Source organism: Heptranchias perlo, chromosome 11, assembly GCF_035084215.1.
Source record: "Heptranchias perlo isolate sHepPer1 chromosome 11, sHepPer1.hap1, whole genome shotgun sequence".
In the NCBI taxonomy this organism is placed as follows: domain Eukaryota; kingdom Metazoa; phylum Chordata; class Chondrichthyes; order Hexanchiformes; family Hexanchidae; genus Heptranchias; species Heptranchias perlo.
In genome coordinates, this window is record NC_090335.1 from 24,047,270 (window position 1) to 24,068,020 (window position 20,751).

At 42.5% G+C, this 20,751-nt stretch overlaps 1 protein-coding gene across 1 annotated transcript in view; it reads right to left on the reverse strand.

Annotated features, from left to right (window-relative positions):
• The window catches only part of egfl6 (EGF-like-domain, multiple 6), a 77,386-nt gene that overhangs the window by 5,969 nt on the left and 50,666 nt on the right, over positions 1 to 20,751 (reverse strand). Inside the window, exons 9-12 of the mRNA XM_067992714.1 lie at positions 15,748 to 16,047; positions 4,807 to 4,887; positions 2,627 to 2,722; positions 1,310 to 1,578 (exon numbers count right to left, since the gene is read on the reverse strand). Of these exons, the coding sequence (XP_067848815.1) occupies positions 1,310 to 1,578; positions 2,627 to 2,722; positions 4,807 to 4,887; positions 15,748 to 16,047 (746 nt within the window). The remainder of the gene's footprint in view (positions 1 to 1,309; positions 1,579 to 2,626; positions 2,723 to 4,806; positions 4,888 to 15,747; positions 16,048 to 20,751) is intronic.

Sequence of the window (20,751 nt, forward strand, 5' to 3'; positions counted from 1 at the left end):
CTGTCACCCTTGGTTTCAAATGAAGGACCTAATGTATTTGCTTCTTCCCTAGATCCCTCTAGGGGATTCTGATATGCATCATTTAAACACTCTGCTCAGAATGATTAATATCCACTTGTCTCACTCGCTTTCTGCCAAAAGACATATTGTCACAGGACAAATTGCATTTAATCATTTGTCATCTTATTAATCCTTGGAGACTCGTGTGATCTCAAAATATAAAGTAAATTTTGCTTCCCAAAGAAATGACTACATGTCTGGACATTACCAGAGCTTTTAAAACCCAGTATTTTTAATCGCTTTTGGAACATGCTTGTCTATATCTAACCATGCAGGGTGGGAAGCTGCAATGAAGAACGGGGGACTACCTGTTTTATCCATAATTTGTGACGCGCTAAGAAAATCGCCATTTCAGAAAACCTTAAACTGTGCCCTCGCCCAGTTTCCACCAGGTGGCAGGAGTTAAAATCAGAGCCGCAGAATCGTACTGCACAGCAGGAGGTCATTCGGCCCATCGTGCTTGTGCCGGCTATTTGAAAGAGCTATCCAATTAGTCCCACTGTCCAGCTCTATTGTCACCGCCCTTCAAAGGCCTGGAGGTGTGGAAAGGACTGCTCGTAGTGTTTCTGCATCAGTGATGGATAATTCTTTAATCAGACCACCATGAGCTGATAGTATCAACATGTGATGTTGTTAGCAGGTTGTTAATTACAGAGAAAAACAGCCCTTCTCCCAATTTTCATTAAGAGGAATTTCACCCATTTGTTTGCCCCCTTTAATGAAACCATGGGTGTTTACTAAAAGCCTCTCATTTCCCCACAAATTTGTAGTTTGGAGGAAGTTATACTTAAAAGCTTTCATGTACTCATTATTGGTCTTTTCTATTCATTTCATCAAAGTAAATAAAATAACTTTCTCTCTCAATTTTATTTCCAGAATATGGCAAGTTAAGTAAACCATTGGAAAAGACAATATGTGGAACTCCCAGCTGTGTGAGTTACATCGCAGTGTGGTAGATCGCATTGTGTGCTGTGAAACCTGTGAGGGTGAGTCAGATGTCAAAGGCTTAAATCATTTTGTTGAATGATTTATCTTGGTTGCATGTGTGTTTAATTTCATCCCAACAATTTCCGAAGATCATTTTATTGTTGAGACTACTGGTTCTAACCAACCCGAGGCATTTTATACATTATATGTAATATATATCCATCAAAATGACAGGAATCCCATTCTCCTTCCTCATTACTTCTTTCAATCATAAACTCAAACTATTTGCCTTTTAGAAGTAGCGAGCAGTTCACTGACTTACATTTCTTTGGGTTTCTGAGCTGTTTTTAGCTGGTACAGTGACTCTTCCAACCTTCCAGCCTTCCTCCTTGTCTCTACTCATCTCCCAGATTGAAGGATCCTCATTATTGGAAAGTATCCGTAGTTTTCCAACTCTCTCTCCTACAAGCCGAAATTTAAACGTCAAACAGAAATCCTTCTTCGGAGTCAGATCACCGACAAGAAGCTTCAAGTGACCAACATCGTTCTTAAGACCGACAAATGCAGGGACTGCCATATAGTGTCCAACGCCTTGTGAGTGAAAAATAAAATCAGTTAATGAAGGGGAATCAATCCGGGGTAGTTGCTGTCTTCTGGAAATCCATCTATCCTTTAATGCTTCTTAGTTGAAACCTAGTTGAAGGCTGAAGCTCGTAGTTTAAGCTGCAGGAGAGAACGTGAGATAATTCAAGGAGTAGTGATTAGGTGGAGACAAGCTTGGGTGCTAATAAAAGGTAGATTATAGGAGGAGGGAGGTAAGGAGTTCCATAACAGCGTACGAGCTGGGGGAGGGGAGGGGAAGAAGGGAAGACAAGATAAAGTTCAACAGAGTGATTGTAAGAAAGTAAATAGAGGGAAAGCGAGAGTGTAATAAGAGGTCTGATAATCACATCAGGATACCAAATAACCTTGAACGACTTCATAGAATCATACAGCACAGAAGGAGGCCATTCGGCCCATCGTGTCTGTGAAAGAGCTATCCAATTAGTCCCACTCTCCTGCTCTTTCCCCATAGCCCTGCAAATTTCTCCTTTTCAAGTATTTATCCAATTCCCTTTTGAAATTTACTACTGAAGCTGCTTCCACCACCCTTTCAGGCAGAGCATTCCAGATCATAACAACTCACTGCATAAAAAAAAACTCTCCTCATCTCCCCCCTGGTTCTTTTGCCAATTATCTTAAGACTTAGCAATATCTTTAAGAGATACCAACTGAGGTGCAATCGTAGGTCCTAATCTATGTGCTTCTCTGGGGACAAAGGTATTGGTAAATAGTAATTAATGGAAGTATTTTGATGATAAAAATAATTGCTCCATTATAATAGTTTCTAGATATATTAATCATTAAAAAGTAAACATACAACTGAGCACATATTAAAAACTTAAAAAAAGGTCATCGACCTGAAACATTAACTCTGTTTCTTTCTCCACAGTTGTTGCCTGACCTGCTGAGTATTTCCAGCATTTTCTGTTTTTATTATATATATTACATATATTATATTACATATAAACTGTTGTTTATACTTAAAAAAACATTAATTTCATTCCAATAAGCTGTACCTTAATTAAGAAATAATTACCATTCGGCCCATCAGCAACTTTCCAGTCAAAGTCATCCTCTGTGTCCTGTATCCATTCACAAACTCCTTGATTAAAACTGCAGTCCACAGAAAAATCTAAAAAGAAACGTGACTTTTTTATTTAACCAGCACCAGCTAAAGTATATTTTCTTATTTTAAAATCGTACTTTGAAGGGATAAAAGCTTTACTTTAGGAATCTTTGATGAAGGTTGCTGAAGAGATTTTTTTCCATTTTCACATTTAAAGATTTTCCCACCTAGTTTAGGCTCCCTGTGCCACACATTTTCACCCTTGAAATGGTGGACAGGGGACCTGCTTAAAGATCCCTGTCATTACCACTGCTAAGAGATGCCCATTAGCAGTAAGGCTTAGGTAACCTTTCTTGTGTTTCTGTATTTTATCAATTCTTCGATGGCTAGTGCTCCTCTGAACTTTCCTTTTGTGTTCCTTCTGAGCCCCAATGTCCCATCCTATAGACTCTCCCTCCTCCCTATATCTCCACTGTGTTGAAATGAAGACTTGTCACACGGTCTCCTTCTCGAACTTATTGTTTCCCAAGTCCACCCTCAGTTTCTTTCCTCCTACAATCATCAAGATGTTAAAATCCAAGGGGGTGAAATTCAACTGCGGAATGGAAAGGAAAACCAGGCGGCCGATTTGCCACCGCCCGTTTTGCGCCCCCAAGTCTTGAGCCACCTAATCACTATTTCTTAATTTTCTTCATCTTTTCTTTTACTCTTTTTGACCTTGATGGTGTGCTGCACTATGAACCTTGACCCTTCATCTTGGCTTCTTAAAAAAGTTGTCTTTAAATTTTTGGCTCCTCCTTGTGGGAAAACATCATTGCCGCATCTCCCAGGTGGGATTTCATTGGCGTAGGCTCACTTTCTGCCACTTGTGTGCAGCATGTTAGTACACCAGTCAGTTGGATCAATAAGATACAATATAAAGCCAATTTACACCAACTCTGTTCCCCTCATTTTGGCAGACATATAGATGGAAAAGTTGACTTACAGAGAAACTGCAGAATTGTACATTTTAAAGAAGCACCAACTTCATGAAAAAGTGTGACAAATCTTTTTGGTATGGGGAGGGAGATGAGCCTTATTTTTAATCACACATTGATGTCTTTATGTGTTTCAATGCAATACATTTACCGAATCAATTGTATGTAAACATTCAAAAAAGATTTACCAAATAATTTTTTTCCATGAGGACAGTGGGGTCAATTTTAACTTGGTAAAATTAGCGTTAATGGGGTGGTGACGGCCTCGAAGTGGGGTTGATAGACTTACTGCCACCTTGAGGGATTGCCAGTGTAAGCTAGAACTGTATCATGACTGTATGAATTTAGCAAGAACTCACTTAAGATTATGCTCACTGGATTTAAACTATGTTACCTCTGCCCGCTCTGCCCGCTGCCATTTTTACAGGGTCCTACCATTGGGCAGCCGAAGCGTCCACCTGTTTCAGACCCTCTTAATATGCAAATCAGGGTTGGCGTACATAGGACCCCGACTGCCATTTTAGGACAGAACTGGTTGGAGTGTGTGCCTCATACACACTGACATTTCACTAGCGGTGTTGTAAAAGAGGCCCTGAAAAGATATGTTTTACAGTAGGGCCCAAGATGGGCAGGTGTGCTCCTTTTGGGGCCCACAGAAATAAACTGGGCCACTGCCATCCTGCGATCCCCCATCCGTGATCGCCACTCCCCCTCCAGACTTACCTCGCTCCTGGCCACCGGGCTGCCTGATATTGGGCTGGCCTAAATCTGGCGAGCTGTAACAGGGCGCTCATTCGGTGCCTGCAGCTCACCTGTGCATTAAAATTAAGCCCAGGCCTTAAAATGGCTCCGGCCTCCTCGCTGTCGGATCGGGCGGTCTGCTGGCCCGCTCTGTCAGTTGGCTGGCCAGTTATTAAAATTAACCCCTCGGTGGGCAGAGCTTTCAATTTCAATGGGGGTGTAATGTAATGGAAAGGAAAATTGGGTGGCCGATCCGATATTGCCCGTCTTATACCCCCCACTGGAGTTGAAAGTCCCAGCGAGTATCCCCATCAGCGCATCAGTAGACCTTTGTTGACAGAGTGAAAAGAGCTCCACTGCCGATGGGTAGCCGTAGAACTGAAGTCATCCACTTTCAGAGCTTCAACAACAGAAGAAAAATTACAGCCGTACCTTCATTAAGTGTTTCTTGTACAGCGATTTCCGTTTTGCCCAGAAGAGGACTAAATGCTACGGCTTCATTCCGCCTGGGAACTGAAATATTTGGAGGAGAAAAACATTATCCTGTGAGATTTGGTAACATAGTTTAAATCCAGTGAGCATAATCTTAAGTGAGTTCTTGCTAAATTCATACAGTCATGATACAGTTCTAGCTTACACTGGCAATCCCTCACATGATCAGCTCCCAATCATCTCAACCTCAGGACAACACTGAGTAAGATGTCAGGCATTCCCCACGGGGAGGTAAGATCAAAGGAGAGCACTGAGTGCCTCCTAGCAGTTAACTAAACCGGGTGCAGTAGTGTAGTAGTTACGTTACTGGACTAGTAACCCTAGAGGCTTGGACTAATAATCCAGAGAATGCGAGTTCAAAGCCCACCATTGTAGTTTGAGAATTTGAATTCAGTTTAAAATAATCTGGAAATAAAAAGGACTGAAGTAAAAACCCATGTGGTTCACTTTAGGGAAGGAAAACCTGCCAGCATTACCCAGTCTGGCCTATATGTGACTTCAGTCCCACACCAAAGCAGTTGACTCTTAACTGCCCTCAAAAGGGGCCTAGCAAGCCACTCTGTTGTATCCAGGGCAACTAGGGATGGGCAATAAATGCCGACATTGCCATCCTGAGAATGAATAAGGCAGAAGCTTGGGGCAGGTCTCCAACCAGGCTGGAGAAGGTATAGCTTGGGAGTCTATAAAGGGGAGGAAGAGAATAATTTTGTGAATAACAGGAAGAAAACCTACATAGTTGCACTTTTGGCTATTTAAAGGCCCAGTGCTTCCTGTTTGGGTTAATAGAAGAAAGCAGTATAAATAATGTCAGGAAAGCTTTCTCAATAGCTCAGTGGGTGACGGCGCTGTCACACAGACTACAGGATCCCGGGCTCAATCCTGAGTGTGTGCTGAGATTACTGCCCTCAGACATGGCGGAAGTTTTGTTCTACAATTAGCTTCATGCTGGGTTATTGAGAGGAAACATCAGTCAGGGATCCTGCTACTGATCGATACCATGCCACTCCAGGTAGAGTGTAGGCATCTGTGGATGTTGGTTGAGGACAGGATTAGGTTTCCCTGTGATGCCCATCACACTCCACTAGTCTGTCAACGCTCAATGTTTAGGCAAGACATGAAAAGTATTGTCATTTGGGCATAGTACTGGAGGGCAGCCAGCACCTGTGGATCTATACCCCAGCATCGTTAGGTGCCTGCAGGATAGGACTGGAGGAAATGAACATTGGAAAGAAGGAGCTGCTCTGCTCCTTCACTAGGTCACTTATTTAGCACTTGCCCTTTGCGGCATGAATATAACGATACACAGCATGGCGATACGCACACAGGCTCACTGCCATATCTGACCCAGGATGATATGAGGAAAATGGAACCCACTAAATTAAGGTGAGAATGCAGCACCCCAAAAAAAATGTTAAAAATTGGACAATGAAAATATTTCAAAGAGGTTGAGAATTAACGTTTATTTCCTTTTTTAAAAAAAATCTGAGATTGCAGTCACTGAATTTTCAGAGCTGAATGTAAACCATTACTTTGAGGTAACTTCGCTAGACAGATCACTTATGTCTGACTGACCAAAGCCTTCATCAATCTAGACTCTAGCTCCTGGGACCATCGAAATACTCACTGCAGAATGAGAACAAATGTTGAAGCACTTTCAGTGAATGCAAGGAATATATATCTACTTTTATTAATTCTCGGGATGTGAACATCGCTGGTAAGGCCAGCATTTCTTGCCCATTCATAGTTGCCCTGAGAAAGGAGTAGTGGGCCTTTTTTGATAGAACAGAGTGGTATGCTAGGCCACTTCAGAGGGAAGTTAAGAGTCAACCACTTTGACGTGAGATTGGAGTCACATATGGACCAGACCGGGTAAGGACAGCAGGTTTCCTTCCCTGGAGGACATTAGTGGATTTTTAGGACAATCTGACAGCTTCATGGTCACTTTTAGCGGTACCAACTTTTTATTTCCAGATTTTTTAAAAAACTGAATTCAAATTCTCAAACGGCCATGGTGGGATTTGAAAGCAAGTTCTTCTGAATTATCAATCCAGGCCTCTGGATTACTCGTCCAGTAACATAACCACTAGACGACTGCTCCCTGGACTTTTGCTGCACTGTTTATCCCAAATAATGGTATACAGTGCTGGTTTGGCAGCAGTAGTGTCAAGTGAATGCTCCGATGCAGCTGCTTCCAGAGATGCTGAGAACGATCGGGAGAGATGGTCTTCTCTGGAAAGTCATGTCAATGGGGACAGGTATAACTGCTGCCACCACCTGCGGCCATTGCTGGCCTGTGGAGATAATGTGGAAATATGCGGATCGAGCCCTGACTGCTATTTTAACTAGTGGCCTGAGTGGGGAAGATGACGTGGCTTTCCCAGCAGGTGAAGCCAACGTACCAGACGGGTACATTTTCTTCACTTTCCTTGTGGGGCCAGGATGAACAGGAGTGCTTTTCCAGGCCTCACAAGGCAAGTTTAGGCCTCCCCTACCCCAGGCTCCACCCTCCTTCCAAAACATGAGACCCTCCCTGCAACTTACCTGAGTGTCGGTCCTGACCGGTGGCCTTCCGCTGCCCGAAATGATGCTACCGCCTACCTGCCGCTCCCTGCCCGACTCAGAGGAGGGCGGGGGGGGGAGTGGTGGTTGCATGCAGATGAAGCCTGGGAGTTAAAATCTCCTGGACCTCATGCTGCCGAAGTCAAGGGGGTTTCGGGAGGTTTGCCGCTCACCTCGGCCCCCGCCTGCCCGATTCCTGCTCCAGGTTCAAATCGGGTCTTGCATGAAGTTTTGAGGATAGGTTAGATAGGTAGTTAAAGGAAAGGGGTATAAAGTAATTGTGAAGAGGGTGGGATTTGGACTAAAGCTCATGTGGACCAGCACAGACTGGTTGAGCTGCACGGCCTGTTTTCGCTTTATAATTCTATGTATTCCTCAGCCAGAGGTGGCCGGATCAGGAAGGAAAGTATTGATATTATATAACGGTATATATTTCTTTGAAAGAAAAGAAAGACTTGCATTTATATAGCACCTTTCACGACCTCAAGATGTCCCAAAGCGCTTTACAGCCAATGAAATACTTTTGAGGTGTAGTCACTGTTGTAATGTAGGAAACAAGGCAGGCAATTTGTGCACAGCAAAGTCCCATAAACAGCAATGTGATAATGACCAGATAAACTGTTCTTAATGATGTTGCATGAGGTTCCACAAATATTGGCCAGGACACCGGGAAGAATTTCCTTGCTCTTCTTTGAAACAGTGCCATGGGATCTTTTACGTCCACCTGAGAGGCAGATGGGGCCGTGGCTTAATGTTTCATCTGAAAGACTTCGGCCTGTTTCCATGTTGTAATTTCTATGTAATTCTACATAACTGGATGACACCCTTGAGCCAGCTACAAAGTGTGTGAAAATGACCCAGTAACAGCACTTTCTCCAGTTATCTCTCTCTTCCTCTGGAGAGTTCCTCAGCATCTACACAGTAAAGCTGAGATTATAAACACAGGGAACTCCAAAATAGAGCCTCCACACCATCATCCCATGGTACTCCAACATGTTATAGCATGGTAGTGCATCATTCCTACCTTCTTAAAGACTTACATTCCACATATGCACTTTAGGTAGTTTTTCCTTTGGATCTGTGCGGTAGTAGCTTGCAAGGTCCCACACAAATTAAATATTAAGTAAGCACAATAAAAAACATTAATTAAATGCTTTACGCAGCGACACTGGAGTCAATAATTCCCCAAGGCTTATTTTAAAGGGGGGAGGAAGCCCTTTCTAAATCATTTTGGATTAAATTGAACATTCCATATCTAGCAATTGTGCCTCAAAATTGTTTTGCAAATATAGTGCAAAAGTGTGCCATGTGCTAATTTTACTCTGATTCAATACTATTGGGACACTCTGGTGAAGGATTGAGAAGAAACGATGTTTTGTGCATAGCTTCACCTGTTTCCTACTTTTGCCCAGTTTTTTTACTTGTGTAGGAAAAGGACAAAAAAAATGAGTCACTGGCCTTATGACATATCTGTTTGGATTTTGCACCAGCTGTTCTCAGAGACTGTTATAAAGGCCTGGCCTCTGAACACACATTAAACTGCTTAATGTAAGGTCTATTTGGACGACTATTACTTCTGGGTAATCCCCTGCAGAGCACCTGACTCCTTCACTAGGAGCTCACTTGATTGACGATGGAATTCCTAGACCTGTAGCCTCCTGTTTTTTTTTAGAGAATCTAATCTTTAGCCTATTGTTGAAAATAACTATGATAAAGATCTTACCGTAGGGCAGTCATTTGTGTTACTGTTTCTTTACTTCAAACAAGTTGTCAGTAGTGATCCTTTGAAACAAGTTTGCCTGTCATATGATCCCTTGGTTAATCCTTAGTCTGAATATCTCCTCTAACTACTAAACAGCTGCCAGCAATAGCTGTTACTCTGATGTTAAAGAGAAATTCCAGGCTTCAAATAACTTTATTTAATAAAGAAAACTCTTGCAATGTTTAATTCATTTTTACGAGCTTTTTGGTGACCTAAGTTTCAAACTGGACATTTTTCACCGAGCTGGTGGCATCCATTAATTGCTTTCAAGTGAATGTTAAGAGTTTGTCCTTTACCAGATGGTGCTGTCAGGGTGCTGTCTGAGCTGAATGAAAATCCGTAAGATCTTTGTGTGTTAAATTAGTACATTTTGCTGAATGGTAACTAATATGCAGAAAACACCGCTTCTGTTTAGGAAAAAATAACTTGCATTCATATAGTGCCTTTCACGACTTCAGGACGTTCCAAAGCGCTTTACAACCAATGAAGTACTTCTGAAGTGCAGTCACTGTTGCAATGTAGGGAAACGTGGCAGCTAATTTACACACAGCAAGGTCCCAAAAAAAGCAATGAGATGATGACCAGATAATTACCTAGTTAGGCCCCAGCTGGAGTATTGTGTTCAATTCTGGGCACCACACTTTAGAAAGGATGTCAAGACCTTAGAAAGGGTACAGAACAGATTTACTAAAATAGTACCAGGGGTGAGGGACTTCAGTTATGTGGAGAGACTTGGGAAGCTGGGATTGTTCATCTTGGAACAGAGAAGGATAAGGGAAGATTTGATCGAGGTGTTCAAAATCATGAATGGTTTTGATAGAGTAAATAAGGAGAAACTGTTTCCAGTGGCAGAAGGGTCGGTAACCAGAGGACACAGATTTAAGGTGATTGGCAAAAAAGCAAGAGGCGACATGAGGAAACATTTTTTATGCAGCGAGTTGTAATGATCTGGAATGCACTGCCTGAAAGAGTGGCAGAAGGAGATTCAATAGTAACTTTCAAAAGGGAATTGGATAAATACTTGAAGGGAAAAAGTTTGCAAGGTTATGGGAAAAGAGCAGGGGAATAGGACTAATTGGATAGTTCTCTCAAAGAGCCGGCAAAGGCACAACAGGTCGAATGGCCTCCTCCTGTGCTTTACCTACTATGATACTATGATAATCTGTTTTTAGTTGGTTGAGGGATAAATATTGGCCAGGACACTGGGGAAAACTCCCCTGCTCTTCTTCGAAATAGGAGTATACTTTATCTTATATAATCAAAGGGTATTGTTCTAATAGTTCTTTTGTCAATTTTATTTTGAAGCGTAAGAGCATTGATCCCTCAATCCAACTGATCCACTTCCCTCCACTTCACATACAATGAAACTTGTGGTAGTGACTTCACCACGCTTGCTGCTGTAGCAACTCAGTTTGGTTGATCGCACTTGCACCTCTGGGGCAGAAGATTCTGGTTTCAGCCCCACAGCAAGGCTTGAGTTCATAATCCAATCGAAGAGCCTATGGAGTGCTGGATTGCTATAGCTGTAGTTGTTCAGATAAGATGGTAAACCAGGGCTCTATCTGCCTCTACTGCGTGCAAAATGCTGCTGCATTTGTCTACGTAACAACAGTGACTGCACCTCAAAGTAATTTAATGCATGGGAAGTGCTTTGAGTGCTGAGAGACTTGCTAAAGTAAATGCAAGTTGTTTCTTAGCCCTGGAGGTGAAGATAGCGGGAGTGTGAAGCTGCAGTTTTAAATGCTCCGTCACATTCAAAATGGGGACCTTGTGGTGTAGCAGAAGTAGTACCTTGCATCTATTTATTTCTAAAAGAAGATAAGAAGTATGTTTTAATTGGCAGTTTGCTCTTGGCAGAATCACAATGTTAATGATTCTGTTCCCAAGTTGGGAAACAGAGCTCCATTAATCCCAAGCACTTTTAGCCATTTTTGCACCATTTCTCTGGGGGTTCTTCCGATCCTGCGCTGGAGAACCCCCCGCAGAAATTCCAGGCGATTTGTTTCAGTCTTACGAGGGCAAACTTTACGCATTCATGCTCCTGGAAACGCAAACCAGAAACTTGGGTGCACAGGCCAGCACTGCCCTTAGGATTTTCTGCTCATCAGTTTGTAGGGATGGAACATCTCATGAAGTCCACTAACTACCATGCTCGAATTTCCCAAAAATGCACTTTTGGTATATGAAGCTCCGAGCTGGGATTATGGATTTGTAAAACCCATTCTACATTTTTCCTATGAAGAAAGTCATTGCTGGAGAATGGAACTTTTGTTACCCAGTGTCAGCATTAAGCACTGCCAGGAGAGGTAAAGGAGGAGCAGATGCGAAATAAAGTTGTCCCTACTCTACCCCAACAATATGCCTTGACCCCAATCTCAGATGAGCCGCCCCTTCTCATCCTCCCACTATATCGATGACACTGTTTTCGCCTCCTACATAAGCTGTACTGTGCCTTCTGGCAATTTAAGGGAAAAATTTCTAGCTCCATTAATTCCACTGATGGAAACTCATGAGCTGGGAATGTGCAATTTCCCAATATATGAGGGCCAATTTTTACTCGGGGCAGGTAATGTGGAATTGGTGGTAGCGGTGGGGGGGGGGGGGGGGGGGGGGGGCGGGGGAGGTTACCATGACGATATCGGCGTGAGGCCCAGCCACTTTAACTCCTGGGCCCCATTAACAATAACAACAACAACTTGCATTTATATAGCACCTTAAATATAGTGAAACGTCCCAAGGTGCTTCACAGGATCGATTTATCAAACAAAATTTGTTACTGAGCCACATAAGGAGATATTAGAACAGATGACCAGAGATAACGGAGCGGGAAGAGAAGCCATTGCAGGTGATTCTCTGGCTACAACTGGATATATAAGAATGGAACTACGCAAGTGCAGTCGCACCCAGCTGGACGACGGAGAACATTTGAAGCACGGGCCGCCCTCCCAATCACCTGCAGAATCGGTTAGCCCACCACGTGACCAATGCAATTTCAGCCGCCTTGCACGACTACTTAAAGCGGGGATGCATCTCTTAAAGCGAGGTTGAGTCACCTACTTTCATTTCACATTAAACAACTCTGGAAATCTTGCTGGCTGCAGACATGAGTTGGAGGGCTGCCCTTTGCTTTCCTGATGTATCCCTGGGGATCCTAGTGGTAGCCTAAACTGAAGGAAAGTACTGTTCTCGAGCACTCACAGGAACATCCCCAAGGCCACTGTCAAGTAGGCCTGGACAGAGGTGTCTGAGAGGGTCAGTGTCAGCAGCATCACTCCCAGCACCTGGGTTCAATGTAGAAAGAGGTTCAGTGTCCTCACAAGAGTGGCAAGGGTGAGTACAGTTCTTCAGTTCTCCTCCTCTCTCAACAATCTCTCACCCCCTCCTCTCAACTGTGACTGTCCCTCCATCACATCCTTCAACATACAAAAACAAGAAAAATGCAATGCAAAAATGTTTCTTTAACCTTATATTTTAGGAAAATATCATCCACTGTCTTTGCTGGATACTTGTTTTTTTTTGCCTTGGACCAATAACCAGAGAAGTTAACTTTCCATTGAAGGTTACACATTAGGAATGTACATCACAGAGCTTGTCAGTCATTGTGAAATGTAGATAGGGCTGGGCTGAAGGAAAGGCTTTATCCTAATGGTCGAGAAATAAGTAGTTTGTTTTTAAGTGATGAGTTTGGGAATATTGAGCTGGGTCAAAAAAATCAGGGACTATCTTGTTCCACCCAGCGTTCGAACATTAAGATGAAAATGCATGCTGTGCTTTTTAAGCAGTGAGTGGCATGAGATGAATGGAGAGGGGAAAGCATATAAGTCTATTTCAATTTATGTACAATACAGAATATGGACTGTTTGTAAAGTTCTCTTCCCAAGAAATAGTAAAAAAAGAAATGTGATTTATAATGAAGGACACTGTATTGGGTGAGGTTAGTACTCATTTCCTGCATATTCCTTATTTGGACATGGATATACCCCAACAAACTCATTATAAGAAAGCAAAAGGCACTTGGTAAGGCTATTGTCAACGGTGACTGATGTCGCTTCTCAGCTATTTTTAGATTCTGTGGAGTTGAATCACACTGTGTGATATTTGCAATGACTGCTTTAATGTGTTCGCGGGAAATTCCTTTGTTTAATGAACCAAAGTATTAAACAATTCCATATTATGTAATAATACCTGGAACTTTATTTTATTCTAATTATATTTATTCCCATGTTCTTTCATATATTAATTTTATACTTTTTGACTTTTTCATGGTAAACTGAAAGAAGTTCTCCAGTTTATTGAAGCTCTCAGTAGCATAATTACAGAGCCTAAAGTAACAGGACTTGAAATTCTTTCATTTTATTCAATCCCTGAAATTCAGTAAGGATTAAGACACTTATGAAAAAAATGTAATGGAAAGCCTGTTTGTAGAAGCAAAAAAAATCAATAATTTTTCAGTCATCAGGCACTTGAACAGACAGTTTGTGGTTTTCACCAATCCTCTCATGCTGCTGTATTCTGGTAAATGCAGGAAGCACAGTATAACTCAAGCTTGAGATTGGAGATCAGAGGGTTATTTGAATTTTGGCAAATGGAGTGAGGAGGTAGTCTCACACCAAAATAAAAACAGAAAATGTTGGAAATACACAGCATCTGAAAAGAGAAAAAGGTGCACAAACATTTTGGGTAGAGATGCTTCATCAGAACTGACCAAGATTCTCTATTCTCAAACACTGATGGACCTGCTGTGTATTTTCAGCATTTTCTGTTTTTATTCAAATTTCCAGTTTTGCTCTTTTCATTTTGCACTCCTTGGGGTAGATCTTGCCTTTGTGCAATAGTGTAAAACAGGTGATGGCGAATCGGCAGCCCGTTTTACGTCTCTCCTGATTTTTATATCCATTGACTTCAAATTCAAGATCTATCCACTTGGGTTCCACACTGGCTGCAGGATAATAATAATTGGCACAAAGTCATCTTTTCAAAAGATCCCAGGCAGTCTGCTATACTGCTTTTATGTTTTCAGTGTTATGTGAATCAAAGCTGTTGTTTTTCACTAAAAATTAGGACCAGAGTACAGAGATCTTGGGAGGGAGCTGAGTCCATGATTGAGGTAGGTATGTATGGAGTGTGGAAGGAGTTTCTCAATGGGCTGAATAGCCTTTTCTCCTTCCAGCTTTTCATATGTCCTAATATTGGCAGTCCAACACCAGTGAGCAGAGTTCTGCGGATGTGTTTACCTCTGTGTGCACAGTCCTTGTTTTGTTTGAATACAGAACGATGTGAAGCCAGCAGTGCACAAATCGTTGAAGGTGGCAGGGCTGGTTGGGAAAGTGGTTAAAAAAGCATACGGGATCCTGGGCTTTATAAATAGAGGCATAGAGTACAAAAGCAAGGAAGTCATGATGAACCTTTATAAAACACTGGCTTGGCCACAGCTGGAGTATTGTGTCCAGTTCTGGGCACTGCACTTTAGGAAGGATGTGAAGGCCTTAGAGAGGGTGCAGAAGAGATTTACTAGAATGGTTCCAGGGATGAGAGACTTCAGTTATGTGGATAGACTGGAGAAGCTGGGGTTGTTTTCCTTAGAGCAGAGAAGATTGAGAGGAGATCTGATAGAGTAGATAGAGAAACTGTTCCCACTGGTGGAAGGGTCAAGAACCAGAGGACATAGATTTAAGGTGATTGGCAAAAGAACCAAAGGCGACGTGAGGAAAAACTTTTTTACACAGCGAGTAGTCATGATTTGGAATGCACTGCTGAGGGGGTGGTGGAGGCAGATTCAATCATGGCTTTCAAAAGAGAAAAATTTGCAGGGCCACGGGGTTAGGGCGGAGGAGTGGGACTAGCTAGATTGTTTGTGCGGAGAGCCGGCATGGACTCGATGGGCCGAATGACCTCCTTCCATGCTGTAACCATTCTATGATTCTATAGCCTAGTGCTACCACCTCACACTGTTCTAAAGTAGTGTAACAGCAGCATAACTTGTGACTATCAAACACTCTTGACAAAGACTTTCACTGAACACTAGGCACTGCAAACAACTCCATAGTAGTAAAAATTACAATATAAATAATATTAATAGCAGATTGTGTATGGAATAAAGAACAAAAATAGATGCCAGGGAATGTTCATGTGTGTAACATACTCTCTGGGTTTGCATGACATTCATAAATATTTAAACTCTGCTTTTATGGTTTATAATGTTATTTGGGTCCTTCAAGTATGCTACAATTACCCTGCCCATTTCTTATTCTCTAGATTAACAATTTAAATTTTCTCCAAATTTAAACCTATGAAACGTAAAGTTCCATTTCCTAATGTGTAAAAGAATGAACCTTTGTAAAATCGTGCTCAATTATTACAGAGTGGAATAAAACAAGTACAATAAAACTCTTGTTTCAAATGCTGTCCCTGAAGAGCTCTAATCTTCAATCTTTCATGGTACTAAATACTCCCATAGTTCTAAAGGAGCAACGATAACAACAGATGTTTTCGATTTATCTTTACAGTCTACGCTGTGAACTGCAACATCTTGGTTCCCAGGTGGAAGAGGCTTGACTTACCAAACACATCTCCCCTGGGATTCAGCTCCTCCGAATCTATGTAGTTCTCAACCTCGTCTTCGGTGCCCTCGTAACCCACGTCTAGTTCTTTCTCATCATAACTCCCGATGTAAATACCACCTTCATAGTCAAATGGCTGGAGACGGCCCTGGGAAGGAGGGGTGGTTACAGGCTGAGGGATGGCATTCTTTATCACTTCACTGTTTCTTCCATTATTCCTATTTGCCAGGATTTTCTTTATTGCTTCCCTGCTTCCTCCAAGAATCACAGGCCCTTCATTGTAAGGGATTTCAGGAACAGCTGAATAAGAAAGAAACCGCATTATTTTATTATTTATATAAAGCACCATCATCTCTGTCATCTCCCATACACAGGAAACACATATCGAGTTCTTTTTATTGACACGGTCAACAAAGTTCCAATTTATTTCCATGAATTCCTTCCATATCTAATGATCTATTTTTTGTATTTTTTTTCCTTCTTCTTCTCCCTTTGTTCTCCCTCAGACTCCATGTTATTTCCCAGTTCAGAGGCTGGGAGTAGGGTTGCCAACCCTCCAGGATTGTCCTGGTGTCTCCAAAAATTAAGGACTAACCTCCAGGACATGCTTCAAGCAATCCAGGAGAAAAAAATCATAGGGGCATTAAAATTGTGTTTCTTTTAAAAAAAATTTCTAACACTTTCTTTTATTTGTTATAAAAATATTGGAGATGGGGATAAAAGGCTGTTTCAGGTAACGTGGAGGTCCTGCGGAATTAAATGGCAGTACCTCATTTAAAAGTGTTTTCTCAGCCAGATTGAGAGGCTGCCTGGCTGTTGGGCGGGAAGGCCTGTGCTGCTAGGCCGCAGCCGGGGAGCGGAGTGGAGGGAGGGAAGGAGAACGTGCGATCGCGACCTAATTGAATGATTACGATTTTACTTCCAGGTTTCCCGCGCAACAGCCAGCCAGATTGACAGGCTGGTTGCCTGTTGACCGGGAATGCAGCCAGGAAGCGGGTGCCTGGTAAGTCTGACATTGCGGGGTGGGGGGGGCGCTGGGAGTTAGTCATTGGGGGTAGCTGGAGAGATTGGAGGAAGGCTGGAAACATTGGGGGGTGGGGGTCAGAGACATCAGGGATGTCACAGACATTGCGAGGGTCGGCTGATCGCAGGGGTCCAATTGCGACAGGTAAACTTGTTGGGCCTGGAGGGAACACTTCAAATTTCCCTGGTCCACAAGCAGTGCAATAAAGGCACTTAACTGATGAACAGGCCCATCTCCCCGCCTTTTACCTGGCGAGATTCACGTGCCCCAAGAAAGCTATCCTGGAGGCGTTAAAAAGCTTAGTTAAATTCAATTAAAAAAAACACTACTTAACGTCTCTTAACAACGTTAAGTTCCCCGCTAAATACCCATCTGCCGGCACTAATTAGGACGTGACCTCGGTCAGTCCGTTCCTCACACGCATCCAAACGCGTCCACGTTAAACCCGGAAGTGGGCGCGTTGGAGCCGGGTTGTGGTCGTGACCCAAGAAACGACTATTTTTACCTCCCACCAGACTCCAACCCACCCGTTCTTGGGGGTTAAAAGTCCCCCCACCATGTCAGAAGACCATTGAATGTCACAAATGTTCAACTCAGTTCCCAGCCGTCACAATTCGTTCCCTCATGGATTTACTGAATTGAGAATTGTAATATTCTTGGTTCTTATCTGCCCTGCCAAATAACCTGCGTATAAATGCTGAGCATTGCTCTTCCAGCTATTTATTGAGATGGATCCGATGTCAATAAGGACATTAACTGCTGTGTCAACACAGCCACTGATCCATTCTCGCCAAGAAGTTTGGTCTGTACCAGACTTGGTAATCCAAATACAGACCACTGGCAGATGTATAGGGCTGTTCTTGTCAGCAAAATCTAAAAACAGATTAGTGGATTCCAAGCGTGCTTGCATCATTTTCAAACAAGTTTTTCAGTCCTTCAGCTCAAAGATAATCTGTCAGATTATTTTAGGAGGCCTAAGATTAATATATCACTTTCAATGTCCAGCCGATTTGGCAGAGTAGCTAAAAAAGCTAATGGGATGAAAGAATATGTAGATATATGTTCATGTACAGAAGTTATGCTAAGGCTTTTCAAAGTACTGCTCAGACTGCACTTAGAATACAGTGTTCAGTTTTGATGACCACATCATACAAAAGATATACTTTCATTAGAAAGCGTACAGAAAACAGCAACAGACTGACCACGAGTGTAAAGGACGATGAGTTGTGACGATTAGAGAAGATTAAGCTTTACAGTCTAGAAAGAAGGTCATTAAGGAGGATCTCATCAAAGTACATAAATATTTTGTATAGATAAGTTGAACTCGATTGTTACTTCAAAGTAAGTCAGGAAAGAGGGACATAAATTGAAATTGGTGGAAAATAAATTTAGAACAGATATCAGGAAAAATGTCTTTGCTAAAAGAGTGATAAATGTTTGGAATAATCGACAAACAAGGTGATAGAGGCAAAAACACTGGGGTTAGTCAAAATCCAATTAGATGCCATGATGAAATTCTTAACACAATGGAGGGGCAAATGCCTTTTTTATGTTCTTATGTCTTTTACCAATTTGTTTTAAACAGGAGGTTAAATAGCCCAGAAATCACATCTGGTGTGCTAAGGTTAACTGAGTGTTGCTTAGGTTACAAAGAAGCTGTGTAACACCTGATTTTACTGGTTTAAGTAAGTGCACTAAAATGTGCACTTTAATGTTCTCACAGTGGGTCACTCAATGGGGAGCCATATCAATTAGTGAATAAGAGCACTTATTAGGGGTCATTATCCAGCACTGCTTGTCTGGTAGGGAGCCTTGCTGCTGGAAGCACATGCTGTAAATTTGCTGCACACGATTTTCTGATCATTAATTTTAAATGGTTGAACAATTATGTGCAATGCCACAAGTACATATGCGAGCATGTTTACTCTGTTAACTCTTTCATCCTTTACTGCTGTACAATACTAAACTGTAAAAAGAGATTACCCAGATTACAAGCAGCCCAATAAAATGCTTTGTATGAATGGCTCGTGTGGAGCATAAACGCTGGCATAGACCTGTTTGTGTGCTGTAAAGTTCTATGTAATTCTACGAATGGTGACACTTAGGATTTATCCTCTATTTACAATTACCAAGTGCTTAATGCAACCTGTGTGCAGAGCAGCAATTCTTAAAGGGGCTTCACTCAGGAATGTGCATCTCAAAGTTCTAGCATACTGTATTGCCCCATAATCTCTAAAACTGGGAGTGAGCCTCCGCAGGCCCTCTCCCGCTCCCCTGCTGTAACTTCGGTGGAAACCCTGCATGCAAGCAGAATCAAGATTTCCGCTGAACTTCTGCCGAAGCTAAGGCAGCAGAGTGGGAGAGAGCCCGAGGAAATTCACCCCCAATATCACCGTTCCATATATGGTAAATTTAGTGAAGCCCTGCGCCGCTGGTGGGGCCTTACCTACAGTCATCCCATATTGAAAAAAAATCTATAAAATGTACCCTTTTGTGTTTTCCATATCTTTGCAGCATTCTATCCAAAGGAAAAATTGGAAGTTAATCAGTGGCAGCAGATTCTGAAATGGTAAGGGCCCAAAGCACTTCGTCCCCTCAATCTTTTCAAGGAGTCCACCATGGAAATAATACGTCAGGAGAGCATTAATTGAGCAGGAGGAGTAGCAAAGCTGAAGGCCTCTGCCTAGTTCCTGGCTAGTATTATAATGCCCATGTCTTGTAATGTTATCCAACTGAAAGACTGTCAAACTGGCACACATAGCTTCAGTAACACCACAGTGGGTATCATTCAATGGAAGTAGTGCTTGAAGGTGTTTATTTGAAGCAACATGTTAACATTTTATTTTCTTCTCTTTCCTTAAGAATGGAAGAAGACTCCTGCCACAGCTGATGTCTCTGAGCAAGCCAGCACTTGTGTCACTATTACCACCCCTGATGACCACCAGCACAGCCATGTATACCCTGGAAAATGTAAATAGTGAAATTGAGAAGGTAGCACAGGCTGATTTTGCAGTGCATGAATGAGGAACACCAAGTGGCTGTATCTGCTGAAGGCCAGGCACTTGCTGGCTGGGGCTCAGGCACAGCTCCTGCCTCTACTGCAGCACCTAGTGATTCAGACCTCATGGGGTTGGTTTACAATCATAGAATGCTGTCTGAGCAGGATCGTGTACATGTCTTCTCAAAATACACTGCAGATCTGGTATGGAGTATGGAGGATTTGTGCAGCAACAGATAAATGCTTGTCTGCAATACAGTTTGCCATGGAGCACATGGCTACTTCTATGACATCAGCAGCAGATCCTCTAATGACGCAGGCCACAGACATAGTGGGAGCATCTCTCCTGAATGCATACATAGCTTCTGTAGAGGACTTGGGCTCAAGTCTTAAAGATGGACTCTTAGTTGGCTTATACACACTGGGACATTATGTAGAGACAACCTTGGAGCATGGATTCACAGATCGATAGAAGCCTAAAATTGTGCTCTTACACAGACCAACGAACATGCCAGGTAATGCCTTTAGTAGGAACAGATCAGGTGGCTGTCTCTCAACGCGTTTGCGCATCCCACCCAACGAACATCCCAATGCAAGGTACCATTAGGTGAGCAGGATCATCCATTGCAACACACACCACAAGGAGGGCTAGGGCTAGGGCTCCCAGAATCCCTGCAGGTTGGCAATGAAACCCTGTAGCCGGCCAGTGCACACAGTCCTTCTATAAGGAAGCAGTGTAGGTTAGGTGTTACATATCAAAAACAAACTACAAGCATAACTTGGGAAATACCATGGCAATTCATACTGACAGCATTCACACACACATAAGATGGATTAAATAAGGTACTGACTTGATCTGAACATTGTGCTGAGTATTTATTTGTAATTGCAGGAGGCTAGTAAAAGATGGGCACTGATGGTAGTTGAACAAGTGGGCATGAAACTATAGCAGAAGGTATTGGGGGCTAGTTTAGTTTGTGTA